We start from the raw sequence: 22,009 nt of genomic DNA on the forward strand, positions 1-22,009 counted from the left end.
CTAAAACTGACTTCCATGTTCATTCCTCTCCTTAAGGTTGGTATGAAGGCATGCGTCTCTGTGATGGAAAGAAGGGCTGGTTTCCAGCAGTGAACGTGCTAGAAGTAACCAGTGATCACCAGAGACGACGGAACGTGAGACAGCAGTACCAAATCTCCCAAACAACCAGTGAAAACACTCCTAATGACTTATCCTAAAAGTACCAGAGGCAACCGCTACCCATCCCAATCCCCATCACTCCACAATAGCATAATAACTTATGCCCAATTTAAATGGAAAAAAAAAACTGACTTTTAAAGACAACATGAAGTGGTGTGACACCTTTCTTATTGAAATGGGAAGTTCTGGTTAATAAGTAACTCCTTTACAAATGTCATCTTTAGAAAATCAAGAGAAATTTTACAAATGTCAGAACGGAAGCATGGATTGTTCATCAAGAAGAAACTTTTATTGGACAGAACTGTTGTTATGATGTGACGGGATGAGCCCCTTTCATTGTGCTGTTAGGGTCCACCTTCAGCTCCATAGAAACAGTGCAGGCAAGTTTTTTTATTGCTACATTTGTAATAATCCAACACAAACAAACACACAACAATTAGACATTTTCAGTTAGCTCCTTTTTCATGTTTACCCCACTGTTAGCAAATAAAACACTTGGGATACAATGGATAAAACCATAGTCTTGGACTTTACTCTGAGATGCATTGCCTTGGATGCAGCTTAATGCAAAGGTTTTGATTATAAATAGCAGTATACGCTTATCGGCCACTTTACTAGGTACACCTTGCTTGTAGAGAGTTAGACATCTTTCTTGCCTTCAGTACTGCTTTAATTCAAGATTAACAAGGTGCTGGAAACATTCCTCAGAGATTCTGGTCATCACGCAGTTTCTGCAGATTTGTCAGCTTCTCACCCATGTGTCAAATCACAAGTTCCACCAAAGCCCAAAGTTGATCTATTAGATTGAGATCGGTGACTGGAGGCCATTTCGAGAAATGAACTCATTGTCATGTTCAAGAAACCAGTTTGAGATCACTTGAGCTTTGCCATCAGATGATGGGTATACTGTGGTCAAAGTTGCTAACCATGTCCATCACAAAACTCAAGTAGGCTGTAGCATTTAAAGGTGCCCTAGAATGAGACATTGAATTTATCTTGGCATAGTTAAACAACAAGAGTTCAGTACATGGACATACAAAATCATCGGAAGTTCTGCAGGTGAACAAACAAGCGAGGATCATAGGGAAAATGGCAGATCATGGAAACAATGTTATGTTCCAGGCTGTTCAGGGGATGGGAGGAGTTTCCATACCCTTCCCACAGAAAAGAATGTCAACAGGCGTGGTTGAGGTTTATCTAGAATCAGATAACGTTAGCCTAACAAAGTTGTTAGTTTGCTCTGCCATTTCACCACAGACTTATTTTCTAACCTGGGACAATAACAAGCAGGCTTCTCTCAGCGTCGCATACTGAAGAAGGGGGCAATTCCAACTACATTCCCTTAAGCGTTAAGTAGTGATTTTATTAATAATTTACACTGTGTTATCTATCCAGCGTACAGTAACATGAGTGTTACGGTCCATCCTAGCACAGCAACAAATGGAAAACTCCAAGTAACGAGCACACATAACTAAAGAGTATAACTAAAAGTATTTACGCTGAGGTTAGTATTTCTTGCCTGTGTTGTCAAATCTACAAAATAATACTGTAGATGCCCATGTAAATTCCCTTTTGTCAAATTTACTTTCATCAACAACAAGTCAGGGACCAACTACGTTAGTTTAGTTGCTCACAGACAATGTTAGCTCACTTCATCCTAGGGCTGGACGATTTTAGCTAAAATCATGATCGCGATTAATCGAACAAGTTACCTCGATTACGATTATTGAACGATTATTTAAAAAAAAAAAATCTCATGTCACTGGCAAGGCTTATACTGTAAAAATGTTTTTTTTCTAATGAAAGAGTGCATAATTCTATGTGGTTCTAAAATATGGAAACACAGATAGCTTTTAATGCTTTTTAATATTTCAAAATATTAAAAAAAAGTAGAAAATGCTTCTTTTTGTAAACAAAATAAATTATTGTAAATATTGCCATCGTAAAAGCAAAATATAACTTTTATAAAACTAAAAAACAAATCCTTTTCATATTGTGTAGCGTTTGTAAATGCTCGTGTTATCGAAAGCTGCTTTGTGGAGTGGAGGCAATTGTTGCTGGGCGTTTGTCAGTCTCTCTCTTTTTTCCACGTGTTTCTTTGGTACAAGCAGCTCCTGTTGCTGATTTGACTCAGTATTTAAGGAATCAGAGAATGTAATCACACACAACCCTCAAAAACGTCACGTATCTCAGCGGCGTCTATAGTTTGCTTATGAGCTGCGATTTCTTTCTCAAGAAACCACTTATGCATTTTGTCTCTGATTCGATCATAAACTAGTACTGTTTCACGCTGGCGAACGATCCCGGCTTAAGCGCCATCATTACAACAACTGGCACCAATCCCGGGTCGTGATTGTGTTCACACAGAAGGTGTTTGTTCTGGCAATTTACCGGGATCAACACACTGTGTGAAAGGGGCTCATGTTGCTTCAATGTCGCAGACTGGAAGGGGCGGAGTTATGTTTTAAGAGGAAAGTACATTAACACACAGTGGGCGGAAATATAAATAGGATTCAAAAAGCGAAATGGTAAAATGACATCGGTTATAGGCTCTGAATTTCGGTTTCGATTATTTTTCGATTAATCGTCCAGCCCTACTTCATCCTACTAGTTAACATCACATTCTCCACCGCATAAGTTGAAGCTATATTTATTTGACAAGGCATCTAACATTAGTACATTTGTTTCACTGAGCCCGCTGTGAAACATCCAATCAGAACAGAACTCATTACCATTCATGACCCTTCCAAATTAAGGTAAAAACAGACCATTTCATTCTAGTTGAAAATGGACCTGCAAAACCATATCTGGACATTTTAAAAGCCACTGCATATAAAGCCACATACCCTCTATGTAGATATCAGAGAGAAAATTCAAATACGTCAACGCATTCAAGCGGCACCTTTAAATGCTCAAAGTGTGCCAATGCTCAAAGTGTGCCAAAAAAAAAAAAAATATCCCCCACACCATTATAACACCAGCAGCAGCCTGAACCATTGATACAAGGCAGGATGGATCCATGCTTTCATGTTTATGCGGACTATCATCTGAATGTCACAGCAGAAATCAAGACTCATTTGACCAAGCAACAATTTCCCATACTGTTCAATTTCGGTGAGCTTGTGCAAATTATAGCCTCAGTTTTCTGTTCCTAGTAGACAGGAGTGGCACAATTTCACCCACAGAACTCCCACTCACTGGATTTTCTCTTTTTTTGGATCATTTTCTGTAAACCCTAAAGGTAATTGTGTGTGATCCCAGTAGATCAGCAGTTTCTGAAATACCAACCACCATGTCATGTTCTTTCCCATTCTGATGCTCAGTTTAAACTTCAAAAGATTATCTTGACCATGTCTACATGCCTAAATATATTTGGTTGACACCATTGATTGGCTAATTAGATATTTGCACTAACAAACAGTTGAAAAGGTATACCTAATAAAGTGGCCGGTGAGTGTAGAAATGCCCTATTCACAGGTCAAACAATTCAATGTTTACTACTCTGTAATTCTTTAAAATAATCAATACATCAATATTTACTACCATGTAATTCTATTTACCCAAATACACATGATTAAATAAACATGATTACCTTTATGGGTGTCATCCTCCAACTGGTATTGAGGGCCTTTTTTTATCTGTAAGAGTATATTGAATAAATAAGTTAATGCAAGACATTAAGAATGTGCATGTTATAAAGCATGTACATGTATAAAGTCATACTAATCTTAATACCTTAGTACCAAAATTAGGATGCAATATGCACTATAACATTCAGAACCAGTGGCCGGTTTCATAAACTGCTAAGACTAGTCGGTAACACTTTAGAATACTGTATCTTACTTACTGCATAACAAATAAGGAATTAATGAAGAACTAATAAGTAATTCATTATTAACACTTAAGTCACTACTGTTAACTACTAAGGAAGATGAGTTAACTAATTAGTATGTAATATACTTTTATGATTGTGTTAAGTATCAGTTAATCAATAGCTAATGAATTCCATCATACCTCCTGAAGAACTACTATTAATTACCTATTAATTAAGGTTCAAGAAAAATAACTATGAAGTAACTACTAATTAACAGTCATACACAGTAGTCAGTTTGTTATTCTTCAGCACTAATAAGAAAGAGAAGTGCAAACATTTACCTATAGGCTATGATCTACAAATAAGCAAAAACATATCATGTATATTACACCTTATTATTATAAGGTTTTAGTAAGTTTACAGTAAGGTTTACAGTAAGTTTGATTTGAGTCAGAAGTATGTGGTAATTCTTTATTAATTACTAATGGGTTCCGTACATTGTCACTTTAGAATACTGTTTCAGGTTCTAAGTAATTCCTGAAGGACTATCTAATAATTATTTATTAATTACTAATAAGTTCCTTATATTTTTACTTTAGAAGACTGTTTCAGGTTTTAAGTAGCCTAATTCCTAGATAATTAATTTGATAATTCTTTAATAATTACTAATGGGTTCCCTGTATTTTCACCTTAGAATACTGTTCCAGCTTCTAAGTAATTCCTGAAGAACTATTTAAAAGTTATTTATTAATTACTAATAAGTTCCTTATATTTTCACTTTAGAAGACTGTTTCAGATTATAAGTAGCCTAATTCCTGGTTAATTATTTGATAATTCTTTATTAATTACTAATGGGTTCCCTATATTTTCACTTTAAAATACTGTTCCAGCTTCTCAGTAATTCCTGCAGAATTATTTGATACTTATTTATTAATTACTAATAAGTTCTCTATATTTTCAGTTTCCCTCAGTCGTTGTCTTAAATACATGAATTTACTCAGTGGCATTCTATGCTGAGGAAAACAGACACACACAGTACTGTATATAAAATATGCAAATAATTTGACGTTAGTTTTGTATGACTGTTCAGTAGTTACTTCTTAGTTATTTTTCTTGAACCTTAATTAGTAGATAATTAGTAGTAGTTCTTCAGGAGGGATGACAGAATTCATTAGTTATTGATTAACTAACTGATACTTAACACAATCATAAAATTATATTACATACTAATTAGTTAACACATCTTCCTTAGTAGTGAACAGTAGTGAAGAAGTAGTTAATGAAGAATTACCTATTAGTTCGTCAATAATTCCTTATTAATTCTGCAGTAAGTAAGATACAGTATTCTAAAGTGTTACCAGACTAGTCTTACAAGTTAGTAAGACTATCTCTTTCCCCCCCAAGACAAATCATAATGTTTTATAAGTTTTCAAAAAAGGTAGATTGGTCCAATTTAAATATGAAAAGTAAGACTGTGTCTTAAGAGCTAATCTGCCCAACTAGCAATTAGTTAAGGCAAATTAGTCTTAACTTTGCAGCTATTTATGCAACAGCACCAGGGTTCCCAAACCTTGGTACTGTAGCTGAACCTCTACATACCTGTATGTAAATTATTTTAACTACCACTTGAAATGTCCAACTTTTATTGTTGTAACACTTCAATAAATAAAATGTAAAATTTACTCTGATCCCGTTTTTATTAAAAAAAAAAATGCTATGTTGCCTTTTGGTTGTTTTTAATTTTACAAAATTGTATAATTTAGCTTCTATAACAAATCACTGCAATTCCATCGACAAAATTCTGAGACCATAAAGTGCATTTTGTCTGTCTTTTTCCCATTGTGAAAGTAGAATACAAGTATAAATGGTAACACTTTACAATAAGGTCCGTTAGTTAACATTAGTTAACTACATTAGTTAATATGAACTGCACATATACAGCATTTATTGATCTTTGTTAATGTTAATTTCAACATTTACTAATATTTTATTTAAATCTCGTTAACATTAGTTAATGCACTGTGAACTAACATGAACAAACAATGAACAGCTGTATTTTTATTAACTATGTTAACAAAGATGAACAAATACAGTAACAAATGTATTGCTCATGGTTAGTTCATGTTAGTTAATACATTAACTAATGTTAACTAATGAACCTTATTGTAAAGTGTTACCGTATAAATTAAAAACAAACCAAATAACAGCGTATAGCAAAATAACTAGGACATCAAAATAAACAGACTAATCAGCTTTCAGATGGGAGGGCAATGTGCCCAAATATACACAATACTTTGGTGTCAAACCACCTGTCACACAGTAGAAGGCGAAGGAGAAGGATACCAACATGTGACATGGCCTGTGACATGGTTTCGCTGCTACTGTCTACCAAAAGAGTGCCAAATACCTTAGTAGGTTGTGTACCTGTTACGATTGAAATCTTGTTAATGACAGATCAGTTCCTCACCTCGGTACTCAAGATGCCTTGTGTGTGAGAGTGAGGCAGTTTTGAGCGTTTGTTTCATAGGTAGAGGTGTGGGAGGATGGGACGGCAGGTAGATGGCAAGAGTGCGATTTCCATTCTCCGGATGGACACAGCCAAGTGGAACCCTGAACCCCAGAGAAATACAGCATTTAATAAGGTTTGTCTGAAGTTTTATTTGCTTACGTAGCTGGTGCTACACAGGCAATATACATCACTGTTTAGGAAATACACTCTCATAAGCCCCATTTAGTGTTTCAATGTGCATTTGATATTCTCTACAATGCCCTGTCTTTTTTGGAGAATTCTCCCTAACATAAGGCAGAAGACTGTATTCATCTGTCAAACTGTGCACTATGAGCTTGTTATTAATTTATTAGAAAGGGGTTTTATACCTGTAATGTAGTTGAGGTTGGCTGAGAGGTCTCAGTTGTGGAGGAAAAGGGGGCATGTTTCTCACCTCATTCCTGTATATCACCTGATCACCATCATGCTGCATTTAAAACATGTTCATTAAATTATAAAGTTCTGAAAGCCAAAAAAGGAAAACTGCAGTAAATAGGACTGGGAGATACATTTAAATTAAATATTTATAATTATGCCATTACAAAAAGGGTAACCTTTCATTTTAGTGTCGTTATGCGTTGCATGAACTTCCTGCATTAGAGGGTTAGTTCACCCAAAAATGAAAATTCTGTCAGTATTTACTCACCCTCATGTTGTTCCAAACCTCTATGTGTTTATTTGTTCTGCTGGACACAAAGAAAGATATTTGGAAGAATGTTTTAATCAAACAGATCTCATTCCCCATTGACTACCATACTATGGTAGTCAATGGGGAATGAGATCTGTTTGATTAAAACATTCTTCCAAATATCTTCCTTTGTGTTCAGCAGAACAAATAAACACAGAGGTTTGGAACAACATGAGGGTGAGTAAATACTGACAGAATTTTCATTTTTGGGTGAACTAACCCTTTAATAACAGTAAACTATCCATAATTACATACAACTAACCCGAAACCAAACTCTATTCCCTCTAACCCTATAGCAAGTACATGTTAATTCAACGCGTTCTCATCCCAAAGCGCCATATAGACCATTTCAAAAGATGTAAACAACACTGGTCCAGAAGCACTTCCTGTTTCAGTTTTTTAACACTACATAAAAGCTGGGATAAAATACAACCAACAGAACATTTAAAACTGAATCAAAAAGTTAAACAAACATCTTTAAGATGTTTTCTTTACATGTGAAATAAAGAAAACAGTTACAAACTGAAACAGGAAGTGTTTCTGGACCAGTGTTGTTTACATCTTTTGAAATGGTCTATAGGACGCTTTTGCAAAAGCGTAAATATCCAACGCACATGGCACCCTTTAACGTCTAATGAGACGCTTCGGTTAGGGTTAAGTTTAGGTAAGGTGTAGGGTAAGGGTTAGACCACTAGGGGGCGCCTTCTGCCCAAATATATCTGCGTCCCATTTCACGTTAAAGGGTGCCATGTGCGTTGGATATTTACGCTTTTGCAAAAGCGTCCTATATGGCGCTTTGGGATGAGAACGGGCTCGTTAATTAATATTACACAGTACTTCAATATATAATTAAACCGTAACCAGGGCACATTAAAATAACCCCAAAAAAGCTGAATCTCAATATTATGCATTATTATGCCACTGAAATTGCCTAAAATTGATAGAGGTACCATATTTTTTTTAACTGATATTGTAAACAAGTTATTAATGTAGAAAAGATTTTAATGTAAATTTTGAATGTACTTTAAGGCTAAATACAGCCGTTATGCATTGCTTAAAGGTTGGGCAAGTGACATTTCAAAAACGCTGTTGGACATTGTTAATATCTGAATTCAACCCAAACAAATACACCCCTCTCTTCATTTCTCCCCCTCCAATCCCAACCACCCTTCTCTAGCCGTCATCAGCACGACTCTCACCAGCTGACGTTACGCATGCAATCCAAGAGTGGAGGTCTATTTATCATAGCAGAAGCGCAACAAAATAATGCTTCACGAAAAATAAAGCGCAGATGTACATAGAGTACACAATGATAATTACAAACAGTTATGAGTTGGTTGTTAGTTGCCAACAGCACAGCAGCTCCAGACAAACAATGACACTCAAACCCAGTGTTACTCATGTGTGGTGCAGTATCAAAGCAACCTCCATGTCTATTTTCAGGCCTTCCCACTTTGCTCTCTCCAGCACTGGAAAGCTTTTCTAATATTAACACAGGTCCTAAAACTCTTGCCCAGTCATAACCTTAACCATATCCATTTTTGCAGTCTTTCTTCAAATCTACCTCTTGCTCGTTCTGTCTCCTCCACCTTCATACAGTATGTTTGTGGTTTGTGTGCCCGTCCAACTAACTTCCAAACAGCGTTTTTCAATTATCGCTTACCCCACCTTTAGACTAGAAACTTCTCTATTTCTCTATACACCGAGGCTGACAAACACCTACTGTTGCAACAGTGCCACAGGAGTCTATGGAGAAGCTAAATATGGCTCTGGAGTGGTCAGTCTCCAGTGGTCTACAGGCAGGATCCAAGAGGGCTGTGTGATTGGGGTTCACTGGGGGAGAGGCACCAGCTGTGTCGACCATCACCACCATTCTTCCATCAGGCAGACACACTGCACAGAGAGGGAACATGTTTTTTGATCTTCTGGATAAAGTTAGAGTATGTATAGAGCAAGTTTCCATCAAGAGTACAGTGGCTTGTATAAGTTACCCAATAACTCTCTCACAGGGAACACACAATGCTGCACACGAGTCTGTTCTTCTGCTGTTTCCAGATGAACTAAACTCACCAGAACGCTCACTAACAGACCTTGCAGTCCCAAGCCCTAAGAAACAATGGAAACCAGTATATTAATCTTTCAGGGTTTACATTTATAAAGTTGACATAACAATCATCTTACATGACTTCAATGAATAATGGCTGGTCTCAGGCCTTTCATGTACCTCATAGGCCATGCCAGGGGCATAAAGTGGCACCTCCAGGCTGAGGTAGAGCTCATGCGGATCTAGTGAGAATCCCCCCAGCTCCACCAGCTCCCAGTTAAGCTTCATTCCTCCTACATACAAACTCCACTCAGAGGAGTCTATATTACCATAGTAAGCCAATGTACGCACACCTTGCACCGTACATTCCCCTTCCAGCTTGGGCAAGACTAGGGGATACAGATAAAAATAAATGTATTCGGTAATTGCTCTATTCATTAAGGACACATTCAGTGCTGCCTTAGCCGCTCATTTTGGACTTGCTGCATTTATGCACCATTTTATGAGGCTTTCACACTGGCAATTTAGTTAAAAATAATAATGTGAAAACTGCCATATAGACAGTGGTACCGATCCAGAGACTACATGTAGGAGATGGACTGAGTTCAGATGCACTAGTTCTAATATCGCATGAATGTAAAATCAACTTGTACTCTGGTACGCACTTGTTCAGGATGTAACTGAAGTAAAATATTTTTAAATGCTACAAGTGAATTTAGGCATCACAATATTGTAATGTACAGTATTCATTTTGAGATTAGCTTGATTACCTTTGACTTTAAGAGAGGCAATTTGTAAGTGCAAATAGTGACAGATGCCCTGTACACAAAGTGAAAATGTAGTCCAAAGAAAATACTGCAATTTGCAATGAGTGTAAGATGCCATTTATACTTCCTGCAAATAGGGGTTGATGCTATTTGAACATCAGTGTATTGTAGTATATGAAACAGTATGCAAGAATAACATTGTGTAAATTATCATTTTTATTATAATTATAAATGGATGCTGCCTTATTGGGACCTTCCTTGTCCTTATCCCAAAAATTCAACCCCTACAACTTACCTTGGATTCAAACTTGGGTCAGTCAGGTCAAAAGCTAAATCTATTATTCTTATTCCCTATGCAATTCTTCCAGTTACCAGGTAAGTTTATTTTGTAATTTTGTCTGATGAGCAATTTTGTTGGCAGAGCAAGCGTAAATAGCCTTGGCCACAAAGATTTTTTTGTGGGTGGACATTACATACCTACATCCTGCAGGTCTGCCTCAGCAGAAGCAGGATAGTTGTAGATCTCTCCATCAGGAGACAAAATGAAAGAGAAGACCCCCAAAAAAGTGTATCTTCTGAAACGGTCTCCCAAGTACTAAACCACCAGAGAGGGAAGGAAGCATGCTTTATAAAACACATCTATAAAAAGACTTTGACAAATAAATGTATGCGGTGCATCACCTTCTGTGAGATGAGTGGATGATAGAAGGGCATCTGAAACAGATACATGTATGTGTTGTTCGGAAAAGGGTTTTGAGAGAGACGAACGCCATTTCTTTCCATTTCCTCCCAGAGCACCAGCTGACCAGCAACAGTCACATTCCCCAGAGAAACATCATGAGGAAAACAGCACAAGGAGATGGAAAACTCTCCCTGTGAGGGTAGTGTCTCTACACACACACAGAGAGAGAGAGATAGATGGAGACACACACACACACACACACGCGTCAAATGGCCTTGTCCTCTGCAAATAGATTGTACCAGGCTATGTGTGAAAAGTAACGTAGCATCTATAGAAGAATGTGTAGGCGGTTTGGTTTGTGTTTCTCACTGTTAATAAGCATGATTGGTCGGGGCTGGTGATAAATATAAAGTTTTCTGAATGTCCGTTGCTGAGTCAGACTCCACGCTGTATCCTCCCATTCACGCAACAGGAAGACGTCAACAAAATATGACTGAGAGTAATGTCCATCAATCACGTGACTCTGGCCGAGGGAGGAGACAGACAGTCGATAATAGAAACATTACATTAAAAAAAAGTTATATTTGGGTAAAAGAAAAGGTGACGCATTTAAACCAAACACTGAGGGCATATGATCTCTGGTATACCTTGATGAATCCTCCTTCAGCACCAAAAGGAATACGAATCTCCAAAGTTCCATTGTTGTCATGAATCATGTAACCACGCTGTTGGGCAACACACTCGGACAGGTAACGTCCCCCGACACCTAACTTAAGGCCTTTTTCTATGAAGGGAGGATGGACCAGAGGGGGGAGGTTGCGTGGGAGAGACCATAACACATCTGAACCATCCATTGTGGCCTGACCTACAAGAGGATTTGTTGAGGTGGTTGAACGTTTGCATAAAAGATAATCAAGTTCAGAAACATAGTACATCCTAAAGCAACAGTTTATGAGCTATAAATCTCAACAAGGAGGACTAAAATGGGAGATGGGAAACCGCAAGAATAACATACTCATAGTGCAGGCCACTGACATGTCCATAGTCAGTAAGGTCCATTTTAGCTTGTACAAGATGGTGGCACTGACCACTTCCACGCTTGTCTCACCCAACTGAAACCATTCAGAAAAACAATGTGATTTGTAGAACATCTCACAGTGAAATTTAAAGGGGTGGTTTACTGCTTTTTTTCTTTGCATGATTGTGTTCCAGGGCCGGCCCTGACCAATTTGCTGCCCTAGGCAAGATTTTACCTGGCGCCCCATGCATTACAGCCCATTTCACCCCATCATTTGTGTTGATTATTTAGTCATTATAATTGATATTTAGTATAAATGTGATCAAATATATATATATATATATATATATATATATATATATATATATATATAGCAAGAGCATTACATCTAGCATTCAAGTCAAGTCCCCTTTATTTTTATATAGCGCTTTTTAGCCTACAACACAGATTATTTCAAGCAGCTTTAATAACAGGAAAATAATGCAACCAAGTTTGCTTCTCCTGTACAGCAGATCCAGAAGAAAATAGTGCAATAATCAAGTCATGTTCAGAGATGGGTTTTTTTTTTGTTTTTTTTAAATTACAAAAAAATAAACCAACAACAACAGTGATGTCATGTTCCAAATGTCATTCATGCACAAACTATTCATTGAGCACTAGAAAAAGTGTTTGTTTGGGTGTTGATGGCAGCAATCTTCCACTAAATTATGGCATGTTTCATGTTTTCAACATGAATGAAACTGCTAAATGTCTTTAATGTAAATTTTACAAGAAACCCTGGTAGCTACTTTTAATAAACCTGTAGCCTATAAATATCGTTATTAATTTTGGCAATTAAATAAAAAAATGCCATATATCCCAACTGTATAGTAAAACATTAAATAATAAAAGTGAAAGTAAGTTATGCGTCTAAAAAGGACTGACATGTTTGTTACAAATCGCATCTGAAGAACTCAGCACTATTAGCATAAAGTTATAAGGAAATAAATAACTGCCATTAAATTATAGCATCTTAATACTATGCAATTAGATAAACTGTTCATTACATCACTTTAGCTCTGTCTTTATCCCCTTGTATCTTCTTTTTGGCACTGTATCTATCGCAGCAGACTATAATGCTAATTTGATGAAAATTCGGCCATCCGTCACAATGAGGAAACTTTCACCGTGTCTAGATGGCTGCGAGGCCCGTTTCGAAGGGAGTGCTTGAGTGTAAACCCTCAAACGAAAGCAATGTTGTCTACATTAGATGCGGCGACTGCGAGGGGCGACGCTAAAATTACCAGCAGTAAACTGATCTCGCGCGCCGCGCTCTGTTTCTGGCGCACTTCAAGCACTCGCTGGGCGTGGGGAGATCTATGGGGGAGATTGATGCACCGGACCGGAGTCAGGGGTCTTAGTTAAGTTTTTGTGCAGTTGTTTTGCTTTATTTTGTAGTATTTTGAATTAATGGTTTTAAAGTAGTATTAGTAAAACAATTAAAAATAAATAAAAATGCACTCGTTCACTCATTTTGGCGCCCCTTGAGTGGTAGCGCCCTTAGCATTTGCCTATACCGCCTATGCCACGGGCCGGCCCTGTTGTGTTCATGGGGTGCAATATAACGTATTCGTGGTTTTTCTTTTTTTTAAAAAGTTTTATTTTTCATACATTTCAATACATTTTATTGTAAGCAACTTTCTCCTCTGTCATCATTTGAACGGCCGGTTTGCATCCTGATTCAATGAAACCACTCCTTCAGAAACAGGCAATGGGCTCAGATTGGTTAGTTTGGGCTGGTGTGTTGTGATTGGCTAAACTGTTGTGCACGTTGTCCAGATACTTCACGCCCATTACCTTTACGGGCGAGAATTGCATCTGTTCCTGTCAAATGTACATAATGGTGACGGTACTGCAGTCTCAGTTTGAGCCAGAATCAGACCCAGAAAGCGGCAATGAAGAGAGTCAAGCAGAACCTCCCTAAACACAGCTCTTACAAAATGTTTCTGAATGGTAATTTGCCTATATTTTTTTAACTTTATACACGTTTTACACAATAGCATCAAACTAACTGGCTACAATATAGACAAACAGCATTGGCTTACATTCTTGATCGAATCGAAAAATAACATCAAAGTATATACATGAAAAATAGATTTACAAAATTAGTACGTATACAATTCAGGTCCAAAATGTTTGTATGCGTTTGTGGTAGACACAAAATAGCATAACTAAGTGGCTATAAAGCCAGCGCTGGCATTTGATAAAACTAAAACATTACGTCTGAAATTATACATGCAAACACATTTAAAATGAGTCTTACTTACAGGTTGTTGCCCAGCCACTGCTGCCTCTGGTTTTAAAGTTGGAACTGCTTCATGTTTTAATAACAGATTCTTGTTGAATCCGGCATTGAATTCGTGGAGATTCTGGAAGCTGTCTTCCGTAAATGCGCAGCACAGAGAGCTAAATTACGACTGTAATTTTCAGGAACATAGACATAAATTGTATCCATTGTTGACGAACTACAACGTCCGTGAGAAGCCCGAACACAAAAGACCTGACGGGTGGGTGAACATAACACACTTTCGACGAGCCGCAGAAATATGGCCATGCCCTTTTTTGCATTTTCCGGAGGGAGGGTTGATGCAAATGTATGGGTTAGTTACGTATAAAACCCGGTGTAGTCCCATTAGAGTCGTTTTTGTAGGCATTAAACTTCATAATTTTTAAAAGACTGAACTACACTGAAGTTTCAGTGCTGCAACTTTGCAGATAATGTTCATGCACCAACAGCAACATTACACACTACTTAAAATGAAAAAAGTGAAATCACAATCAACCACCCCTTTAAATTTAGGCTTTTACACCAAGGAACATCAGCATTGACTTAATTTTTATTTTTGGGTGGACTACTTTTATCACCCTTGTGTCATTGTGTAAATACAGGTCCATAACCTTCCTAATACAAAAAAACAAAATATAATTTTAACACATCATTGGAGCATACTGAATTCCAAAATATCAATGCATCTTCTTCAAAATATCTTATTTTATGTTACACAGAATAAAGTAATAACATTTTGGAACAAAATGAGGGCAAGTAAATGATAGCGATTGTCATTTTTGGGTGGAGTATTCTATAATTTCATTTACAACTGGAATTAAAGCAATGTCAAGAATACAAGAGAAGCTCAAGAGAAGTAGAACATTTTTGAACCCTAGTCCTCTGATTTATCCTTTACCTGTAGCATGTATGCCAGCTTGGAATTGTAGGCACAACGCAGGAGGATGCGACTGTCAGTGGTGTTAATGTGGTAGCCCAGCAGGTGTGCCATTCTCACTGGCACAGTTTCCTCCTTCATGCCACCCTCCTGATGAAGCGTAGGTATGCGGAACACCACCCTCCATTCCCTCAGACCCTCATCCAGCTCCTAAGATGAACAAAAAACATGTATTGATAGCTGGGGAGGGCTTGAGGCTCACACAACACTGTTAAATGGTGAATTGTGTAATTTCTGTACCAATAGCAGCACCAAACACAACTACAATATGTTTGAGTTACAATGATGAATTACGATCTGTCAATCAAGTCAAATTTATTTGTATAGTGCTTTTCACAATACGTATTGGTTCAATGCAGGTTTAGAGAAAGTCATACTGTTTTGTACGTAATGCCTTTTAGTGCTAGAGCAAGAGCGATCATAGAGCAAGTTGTAGGGCTGGGTGATATGATGATATACAAAGATGATACAAGTGTGAAGACCAAGCGATGCTCTAAAAAATTTAATGAAAACATGATCGGATGTCACAATTGAAAAGTCTGATGCTCGAGCAGATAATGGTCCATTTTGCTGCAAGTAAACAATTCTTGAAAAAAAAAAAAAAAAATCAATAAAGACTCAAATTAGGTTGTCTTAAGTGTAAAATAGATGACGGTCAAAGAGCAATCATCAATTTATTGGCAATCATTTAAGCTACAATGTTGAGGAATATAGCTTATGGCTTTAAGTAGCTGAATTCAGGCAGTAATCAATGGCGTGGCTTAGGTTACATTAAATCCAAATGGTCTAAATGCACACAGTCTCTTACCACAGGCGCTGGGGTTACCCACGCTGTACCCATGTGATTATTAGGAGGCAGCTGTTTCAGGACCGACACCTTGGAAATAGAGAAGCATCATGGGACTGGTTTGTGTTTCCAAACAACAGTTTTATATTTGGAAATTTGCAACTTATAAATATAAAATATTAGAGATTTGTTTCACCTCCATGTAGTTCTGCTCACAGACAAGCTCCCGAGGCCCCCATGGGACCTGAAGAGGGCAGGTGAGCTGTAAAGGGTAGGATTTCTCCTCCCAATTTGAGTCCTGATTTATAAACCACACCAGCAACCGAAATTCTGTCTCCTTCTGAAACCACAAACAACCAAACCAGTCTAGCATAAATCATATTTAAATCAATTTAATGCAATGTTAAACAATTTGCAGTTATCTCAGTAAGGTAACTGAACCGACAAACAGATTTTTATGTTATGTAAATATGTTATGTTTTATGTTAAGCACTTATAAAGTTTTTTTTATTAAAACTTTTTTTTACAGTGTATTTAATGTGAAGAAGTTTTACTAATAAATAAATAAATTCAATATATGAAAACTCAGTGACATGGGGTTGACTTTGAACTTATTGTATGGAAAAGCCTAATTTTGAACAACATTTAAGTATATCTTACCTGGTTCTCCACAAGACAGGCCAGGTAGGAAACACGCAGCAGTAAATCACCCCAGGAGTCAAGAGCCATAGTATAGCCACACTCTGCCGCCCACTGACCAGAAACCTCATGGACCTCAGAGTCTTCTGTGAGAGTGAAGGCAATTACATAATTTCAATGACTAGCAGGGGCGGCTCGCCCATAGAGGGCGCTGGGGCGCCGCCCTCCCTCCGACCTGTCTGTCTATTTTTTTAATATATATTATAATTTATAATTTTGAAAAATAATCTGTGTTAATTATATGCTAATAATGGTTTTACTTTGAAAAGTGTTTTGAACTCACCAGAATGATATTTGCATTCACTTTCGTTACTTTTATTACGTTGGTGTAGTAGTATAGCCAATAGGCTGTCTTCTCAGGGCGCCAGTTCGCTCAGCCCCACAGTGCTGGAATTTAAGCCAATGGTTCCCCGGTTGCTATGCAAAAAAGTTTATATTTCGCCAATCAGCGCCGTCAAATTTTATAGTTTGGGGGCGCTGAAAATATCGCCCACAGTATCAGATTAGGGGAGTGCACTGTGCACGCGCACCACGGGACATTTTTTTTTTTTACCTCAGATGAGAGAAGAATGGCAGCGCCAGTGACGTCGAGTGGAAATAATGTAAAGTTAGTCGTGGGAATTGACCTGTCTGTCTCTGTCACTCACTCACTCACACACACGCACATAAACACTGTTTCACACACATTTGATATTAAAATAGTTATAGGAATATTAATACCTGTGTGTTTGCCTTGTTTTTTGATGTTTTAAAGTTCTGAGCTAGATTACTGTGTTTCATACTAGTTAAAATCAACTTTCTTCTCATACTTGGGTGTTACAATCAAGAACGTTGTCCCACCCTCTCTTTCAGAGCCTTTTCTCTCTCTCTTTCTCTAGTATCAACACATTGTTATCCATTATCCAATTGTCAATTTGTCAAAAATATGTAGTCTACAGCTGGGGATTGATTAAACTAGATTGTTGTATTACCTTTTTTTTTTTTTTTTTTGTATTACCTATATTATAATTTATCAATATTATGCGTTTGCACTTTTTCTGTCCGCACACAGAGCATAATAAACATGCAACTTGTTCATTATCATTAACTGTCAAACTGTTATTATTATTATTGTATTATTTGACCATTGGTATTGACTGGTTTAAGTTATTTTATTGGTATAGGTAAGGGCATGGCCTAAGGCCTAAAATGCACCAGAATGCAGGAAATCACATCTACTAAATTCAAAATTTTCTGGGGGGGAACCCCCAGACCCCCCTCTTATTCAGCCCCCCCTACAATAATTTTCACCAGCCGCCACTGATGACAAGATACAGGGAAGGAAAATCATTATTATCTAGGATAATCTGGGACATTGGGCAATTTAGATATTTAAACTCTGAGGTGTACAAATTTGCTCCAGTAATAAGCAAGCCTACTCTACCTTAAGATCAAGTAAGCCATTATGATCTTGTATTTGTTTTGTCCTGTGATTGAGGTATCATTTGTTGGTCAACAGGTGTTGTGTTGACTTTACAATAAATTGCTTAAAGGTGGAATACCTAAGATTTTTGCATTAAAATATCCCCAAATCACAAGGCCAGTGTTCTATATTTAGTTAAGGTGATAACTTACAATATTCTAAATGTTTCAAACAATGTTTAAATCGCGATTTTAACCAAGGAAACGGGGCGTGTGAGCAGGGGTGAGCTGGGAGTCGCGAGTCAAACGAGTCATATCCGCTTACCTCGGTTTCCTCTCGTACTTGCGTGTAGTCCTGGATAAATGCGGTAGTTGTGCGTTAGCATCTATCAAGCAACAAACGTCAGCTTGTTTCGCGCATTTGTTATGGAATGGAGCACAATTATTCTTTTCATTTATTCTCGGAACGTGAACTGTTGGCTGTAAAGGGGGTCACACACTGGACGAGAAGCACCGCGCCACGTTTAGGACAACTCCACAGTATCGCACACCGGACACACACTTTCTCAGTGTATGGCCAGCAATATTGTTATGTTTAATGACAGGAAATTAACTAAATAAGCAAAACTAAATGCATATTGCAGCATAGGGCGAAGTCAGGATCCATTAGCAACGATTTGAGACAAAAATAATAAAACATTTTTATATAAAACTATGTAAATGGCGCTCTGGCGCAGCAGGATTTTGAACACGGTCCTGAGGCATTGCTGGGCGCTGCGGACAGACGCCGAATCGCGCCGCCGGTGTGTGTACACTTACAGATAATAATGTGTTCGAATTTTAAAGATGTGGCGCGACGCGGCGCTGAGCTTCTCGTCCGGTGTGCGACCCCCTTAACGTTAATTTTGTGAAACTGTAGCTGTGCTTGAATACTTCCACGACATGAAAAGATGCGTCAAATGTACATTAAATTGATTTTTTATTTTTATAAAGTTACCAAAAAGAAGGACCAGCCACGTCAACTCCTTTCAAGAGACCTGCCCCTTCAAACCCTCTCCACCATAGCTTCGTCCAGTGACTCGTACAGTAACATCTGTGATAACTAATTTACTTTTAAACCTGACTTTTTTGCGGTTATTTCAGTTTAATGACAATGACATGACAACTAATTTTTGATTCCCGTCTGACTGATTTATCCACGGTGGAGTTGAAAACAACAGTTCCCATCATTCCGCGTTCCTCCACGTCGTCATCAAGCAAAGCTGTTGTTGTTGTTTTGAATGTAGCGCCCTATAGCGGCAGCTAAATCTTAGGTATTGTAGCTTTAAGTCAAAATGACAAAACTGCCCTGGATTACCCCGTTTACACCTGGTATTAAAATGCGATCTGTATCCAGATAAGTTATCTGGATAATAAAAAACGCATGCTAATGCAAGGTGTAAACGCGTTGTGATCGGATCGTGATCGGATCTGCCTGACCACATCTGGAGGTAGTCTGGCTCGCATTGTGTCCGGATCTTTACTAGGTGTAAACGCAATCTGGTTGTTGAAACCACATATGTATATTTTACTCCTCCCAAAAATGCTAAAAAATAAACGAGTGAGAGCGTGTTATATAGGCTATATGTCATGTTATAGCCTAGTCAGATGCGACACGCGACACGCATCACCGCAGATGAGCAGCTGAGCGTCTATTCAACGTGCAAACATCGCAAATAAAAGTGAAAGTAAGTCACAGACGCAGTTAACACATCTTCAAATAAAGAAACGAAATTATCTTACCAGGCCTGTTGCCACTCTCTCTTATTGATGTCTCTGATTTTGAAATTAGCTGATGATCAATAAAATGCCGCTCAGATCTGTTGCTTTTGGTGGCGTGCAATCCATTAAATCTGCACGCAGGAGGTGAAGATCGGATTTATATCCGTTTTGCAAAAACACATTTATGTGGCCAGGTGTAAATGGAATCAGTACGTATTATCCGGATAACTTATCTGGATACAGATCGCATTTTAATACCAGGTGTAAACGGGGTCTAATTCACCCACACAATATGCTTGAAACCAGGAACAATTTAGTGAGAAATTCAGGCATGTTAAATTTTGACAAGAATCCAAAACATACAGTTAATTAAAGGAGATGCTTAAAAAAATTGATACCTTGAACATCAAACTTAAACTTGCTGCCAAGGAAATTTGAGTTGACAGACAACCAGAAATGACGATCATGGCACTCTGTCCTGAACATACCTGAGAAATGTATAACACCTTAAAATGCCTTGTCGTCCATAGTACAATTGTCTAGCTATAGAAAAGCATTAACTGAAACACTTGAACTAAACCATGTTTGCTTACCAATAGGTATGGAATCAGGAACAGAGATAGGACATAAACCCAACAAAAGAAACCTGAAAAACAATGTTTTCTTATCTGAAAGATAATCACGATCCCCTAGGCTAAATTTTCCTTATTAGGGAAAAATTCAAACTCACCACAGCAAAGAAACGAAACACATGACCATAAAGATAATTTCTGCCAACTGTATGATTTTGATAAATGAAAAACGGATTCTTCAAAAACAATTTTGTACCGATTAATTCGAGGTCTTTCTTCTTCTTCTTCTTCTTTTTTTTTCAATAGATCAGCTGTCGCGTGGCGCTTCATTTTGACTGGTAAGCGCACCTGTCAGATTGACCTAGTTAATTAATTTGCATCACGTGGTGCCATTTATTCCTTTTTGCGAACAAAGTTTCGCTCGATAGCATTTCAGAATTCGCATTTGGTAATTATTTTCTGTGTGCGAAATTCGTTGGGTGTTGGGTGTTCTTTTGAGTCAGATCTTATTAATCTGACTGATCCAGCAAAAAAATGCATAATTTGATAATAGCAGAAATGTTACAAATAAAACTTACTTTAATATGACTTGCTTCTATGACATTTTATTAAGTCGTAAAATTAATGAATTGTAGTAGGCCTTTTGTTTATTTTAAAAGCAAAATATTAATGTTGTTCAACTGAATAATGCCTGCAACAACCTGAAACTGACATAAAACCCTATTGATGCAGTAAATAAGATTCCTCCAATAAAAGTTCTCCAAGAAAAGTTAGATGGTATATTTTCATCATAAACGTAATACATTTTAATACGTTTTAATGTATGATGCACCACAGATCACTATTTTATGTTCATGAATGTTCATGAGTTAGGGACAATTATACATTGAGCTTTCTAATGCTTCTGGCTTATTATCAAAGGGATTCACCCAAATAAAATTATATCATCATATACTCACTCTAATCTTGTTTCAAACGTGTATGAGTTTCTGTGTTCAGTTGAACATAAAAGAAGATAGGCTACTTTAGAGGGATACTCCACTTTTTTTGGAAATGTGTGGCAGTAAGGCCAGACAACAATACACCCCAATGGGGCTATTTTTTTCCTTTACTCCTATCAAAATAAAACTTTAATCAATGAAAGTATCCATGAAAAGTAACAAATTTAGTATTACAAGTTTCTTTGAAAATGAATTTTATTACGCAAATGAGCTATACACTAATCGAATATGCCCAAAATACACCCAAACAGGCTTATTTTTTTCCTTTACTCCTACCACAATAAAACTTTACACAATGAAAGTCTACAAGAAAAGTAAAACATTTTGTATTAGAAGTTTCTTTGAAAATGAATTTGAATATGCAAATGAGTAATTTACTAATCGAATATGCCCAAAATACACCCTAATGGGCTTATTTTTTCATTTTACTCCTATAAAACTCACAATTAAACCTCACAGAACAATCACAGTGAAAGTATACATGAAAAGTAACATTTTTGTTTTACAAGTTATCTTGTAAAACAAAAATGTATGTAGTTAGCAGAGCCGGACAGTATCAGAGTACATTTACTTTAGTACAGTACTTAAGTACAATTTTGAGGGATCTGTACTTTACTCGAGGATCATTTTTTGGGGAGTACTCTTGACTTTACTCAAGTATAATTGAGAGGGAAATATTGTACTCTTTACTCCACTACATTTCTATCCATAACCGTGAGCACCCATTACTACTTCTAAAAAAAAAATGAAAATAAGAAAAATCTTGGAAACCCTCAATTTGTTGTTTCCCTCTCAAACGTGATTG

At 37.3% G+C, this 22,009-nt stretch overlaps 2 protein-coding genes across 6 annotated transcripts in view; one reads left to right on the forward strand and one right to left on the reverse strand.

The window, feature by feature from the left end:
* Positions 1-3,773, forward strand: part of arhgef15a (Rho guanine nucleotide exchange factor 15a) — an 82,718-nt gene extending 78,945 nt beyond the window's left edge. For both annotated transcript variants that reach the window (XM_039662456.2, XM_039662458.2), the window contains one exon: positions 37-3,773. In XM_039662456.2, the coding sequence (XP_039518390.2) occupies positions 37-197 (161 nt within the window). In that variant the 3' untranslated portion in view covers positions 198-3,773. The remainder of the gene's footprint in view (positions 1-36) is intronic.
* LOC120472315 (uncharacterized) lies at positions 427-20,560 on the reverse strand. 4 transcript variants are annotated; one of them, XM_089129968.1, is made up of 19 exons: positions 20,362-20,518; positions 20,225-20,277; positions 20,030-20,119; positions 16,431-16,552; positions 15,967-16,110; positions 15,792-15,860; positions 14,945-15,133; positions 11,718-11,814; positions 11,350-11,567; positions 11,072-11,225; positions 10,702-10,910; positions 10,498-10,615; positions 9,434-9,642; positions 9,201-9,315; positions 8,933-9,102; positions 6,851-6,948; positions 6,441-6,583; positions 3,752-3,797; positions 427-555 (listed from the first exon to the last, which is right to left on the reverse strand). In XM_089129968.1, exons 1-18 carry the CDS (start codon positions 20,388-20,390, stop codon positions 3,763-3,765), a joined length of 2,262 nt encoding a protein of 753 aa, XP_088986094.1. In that variant the 5' UTR covers positions 20,391-20,518; the 3' UTR covers positions 427-555; positions 3,752-3,762. The 4 variants fall into 4 exon arrangements, 3 of the variants coding, with proteins under 3 accessions (XP_088986094.1, XP_088986093.1, XP_088986095.1); XM_089129967.1 differs by having other exon boundaries at positions 16,431-16,555; XM_089129969.1 differs by lacking the exons at positions 20,030-20,119; positions 20,225-20,277 and having other exon boundaries at positions 16,431-16,555; positions 20,460-20,560.
* Positions 20,561-22,009: the final 1,449 nt, after the last annotated feature.

Source organism: Pimephales promelas, chromosome 4, assembly GCF_988280905.1.
Source record: "Pimephales promelas chromosome 4, fPimPro1.hap1.1, whole genome shotgun sequence".
In the NCBI taxonomy this organism is placed as follows: Eukaryota; Metazoa; Chordata; class Actinopteri; order Cypriniformes; family Leuciscidae; genus Pimephales; species Pimephales promelas.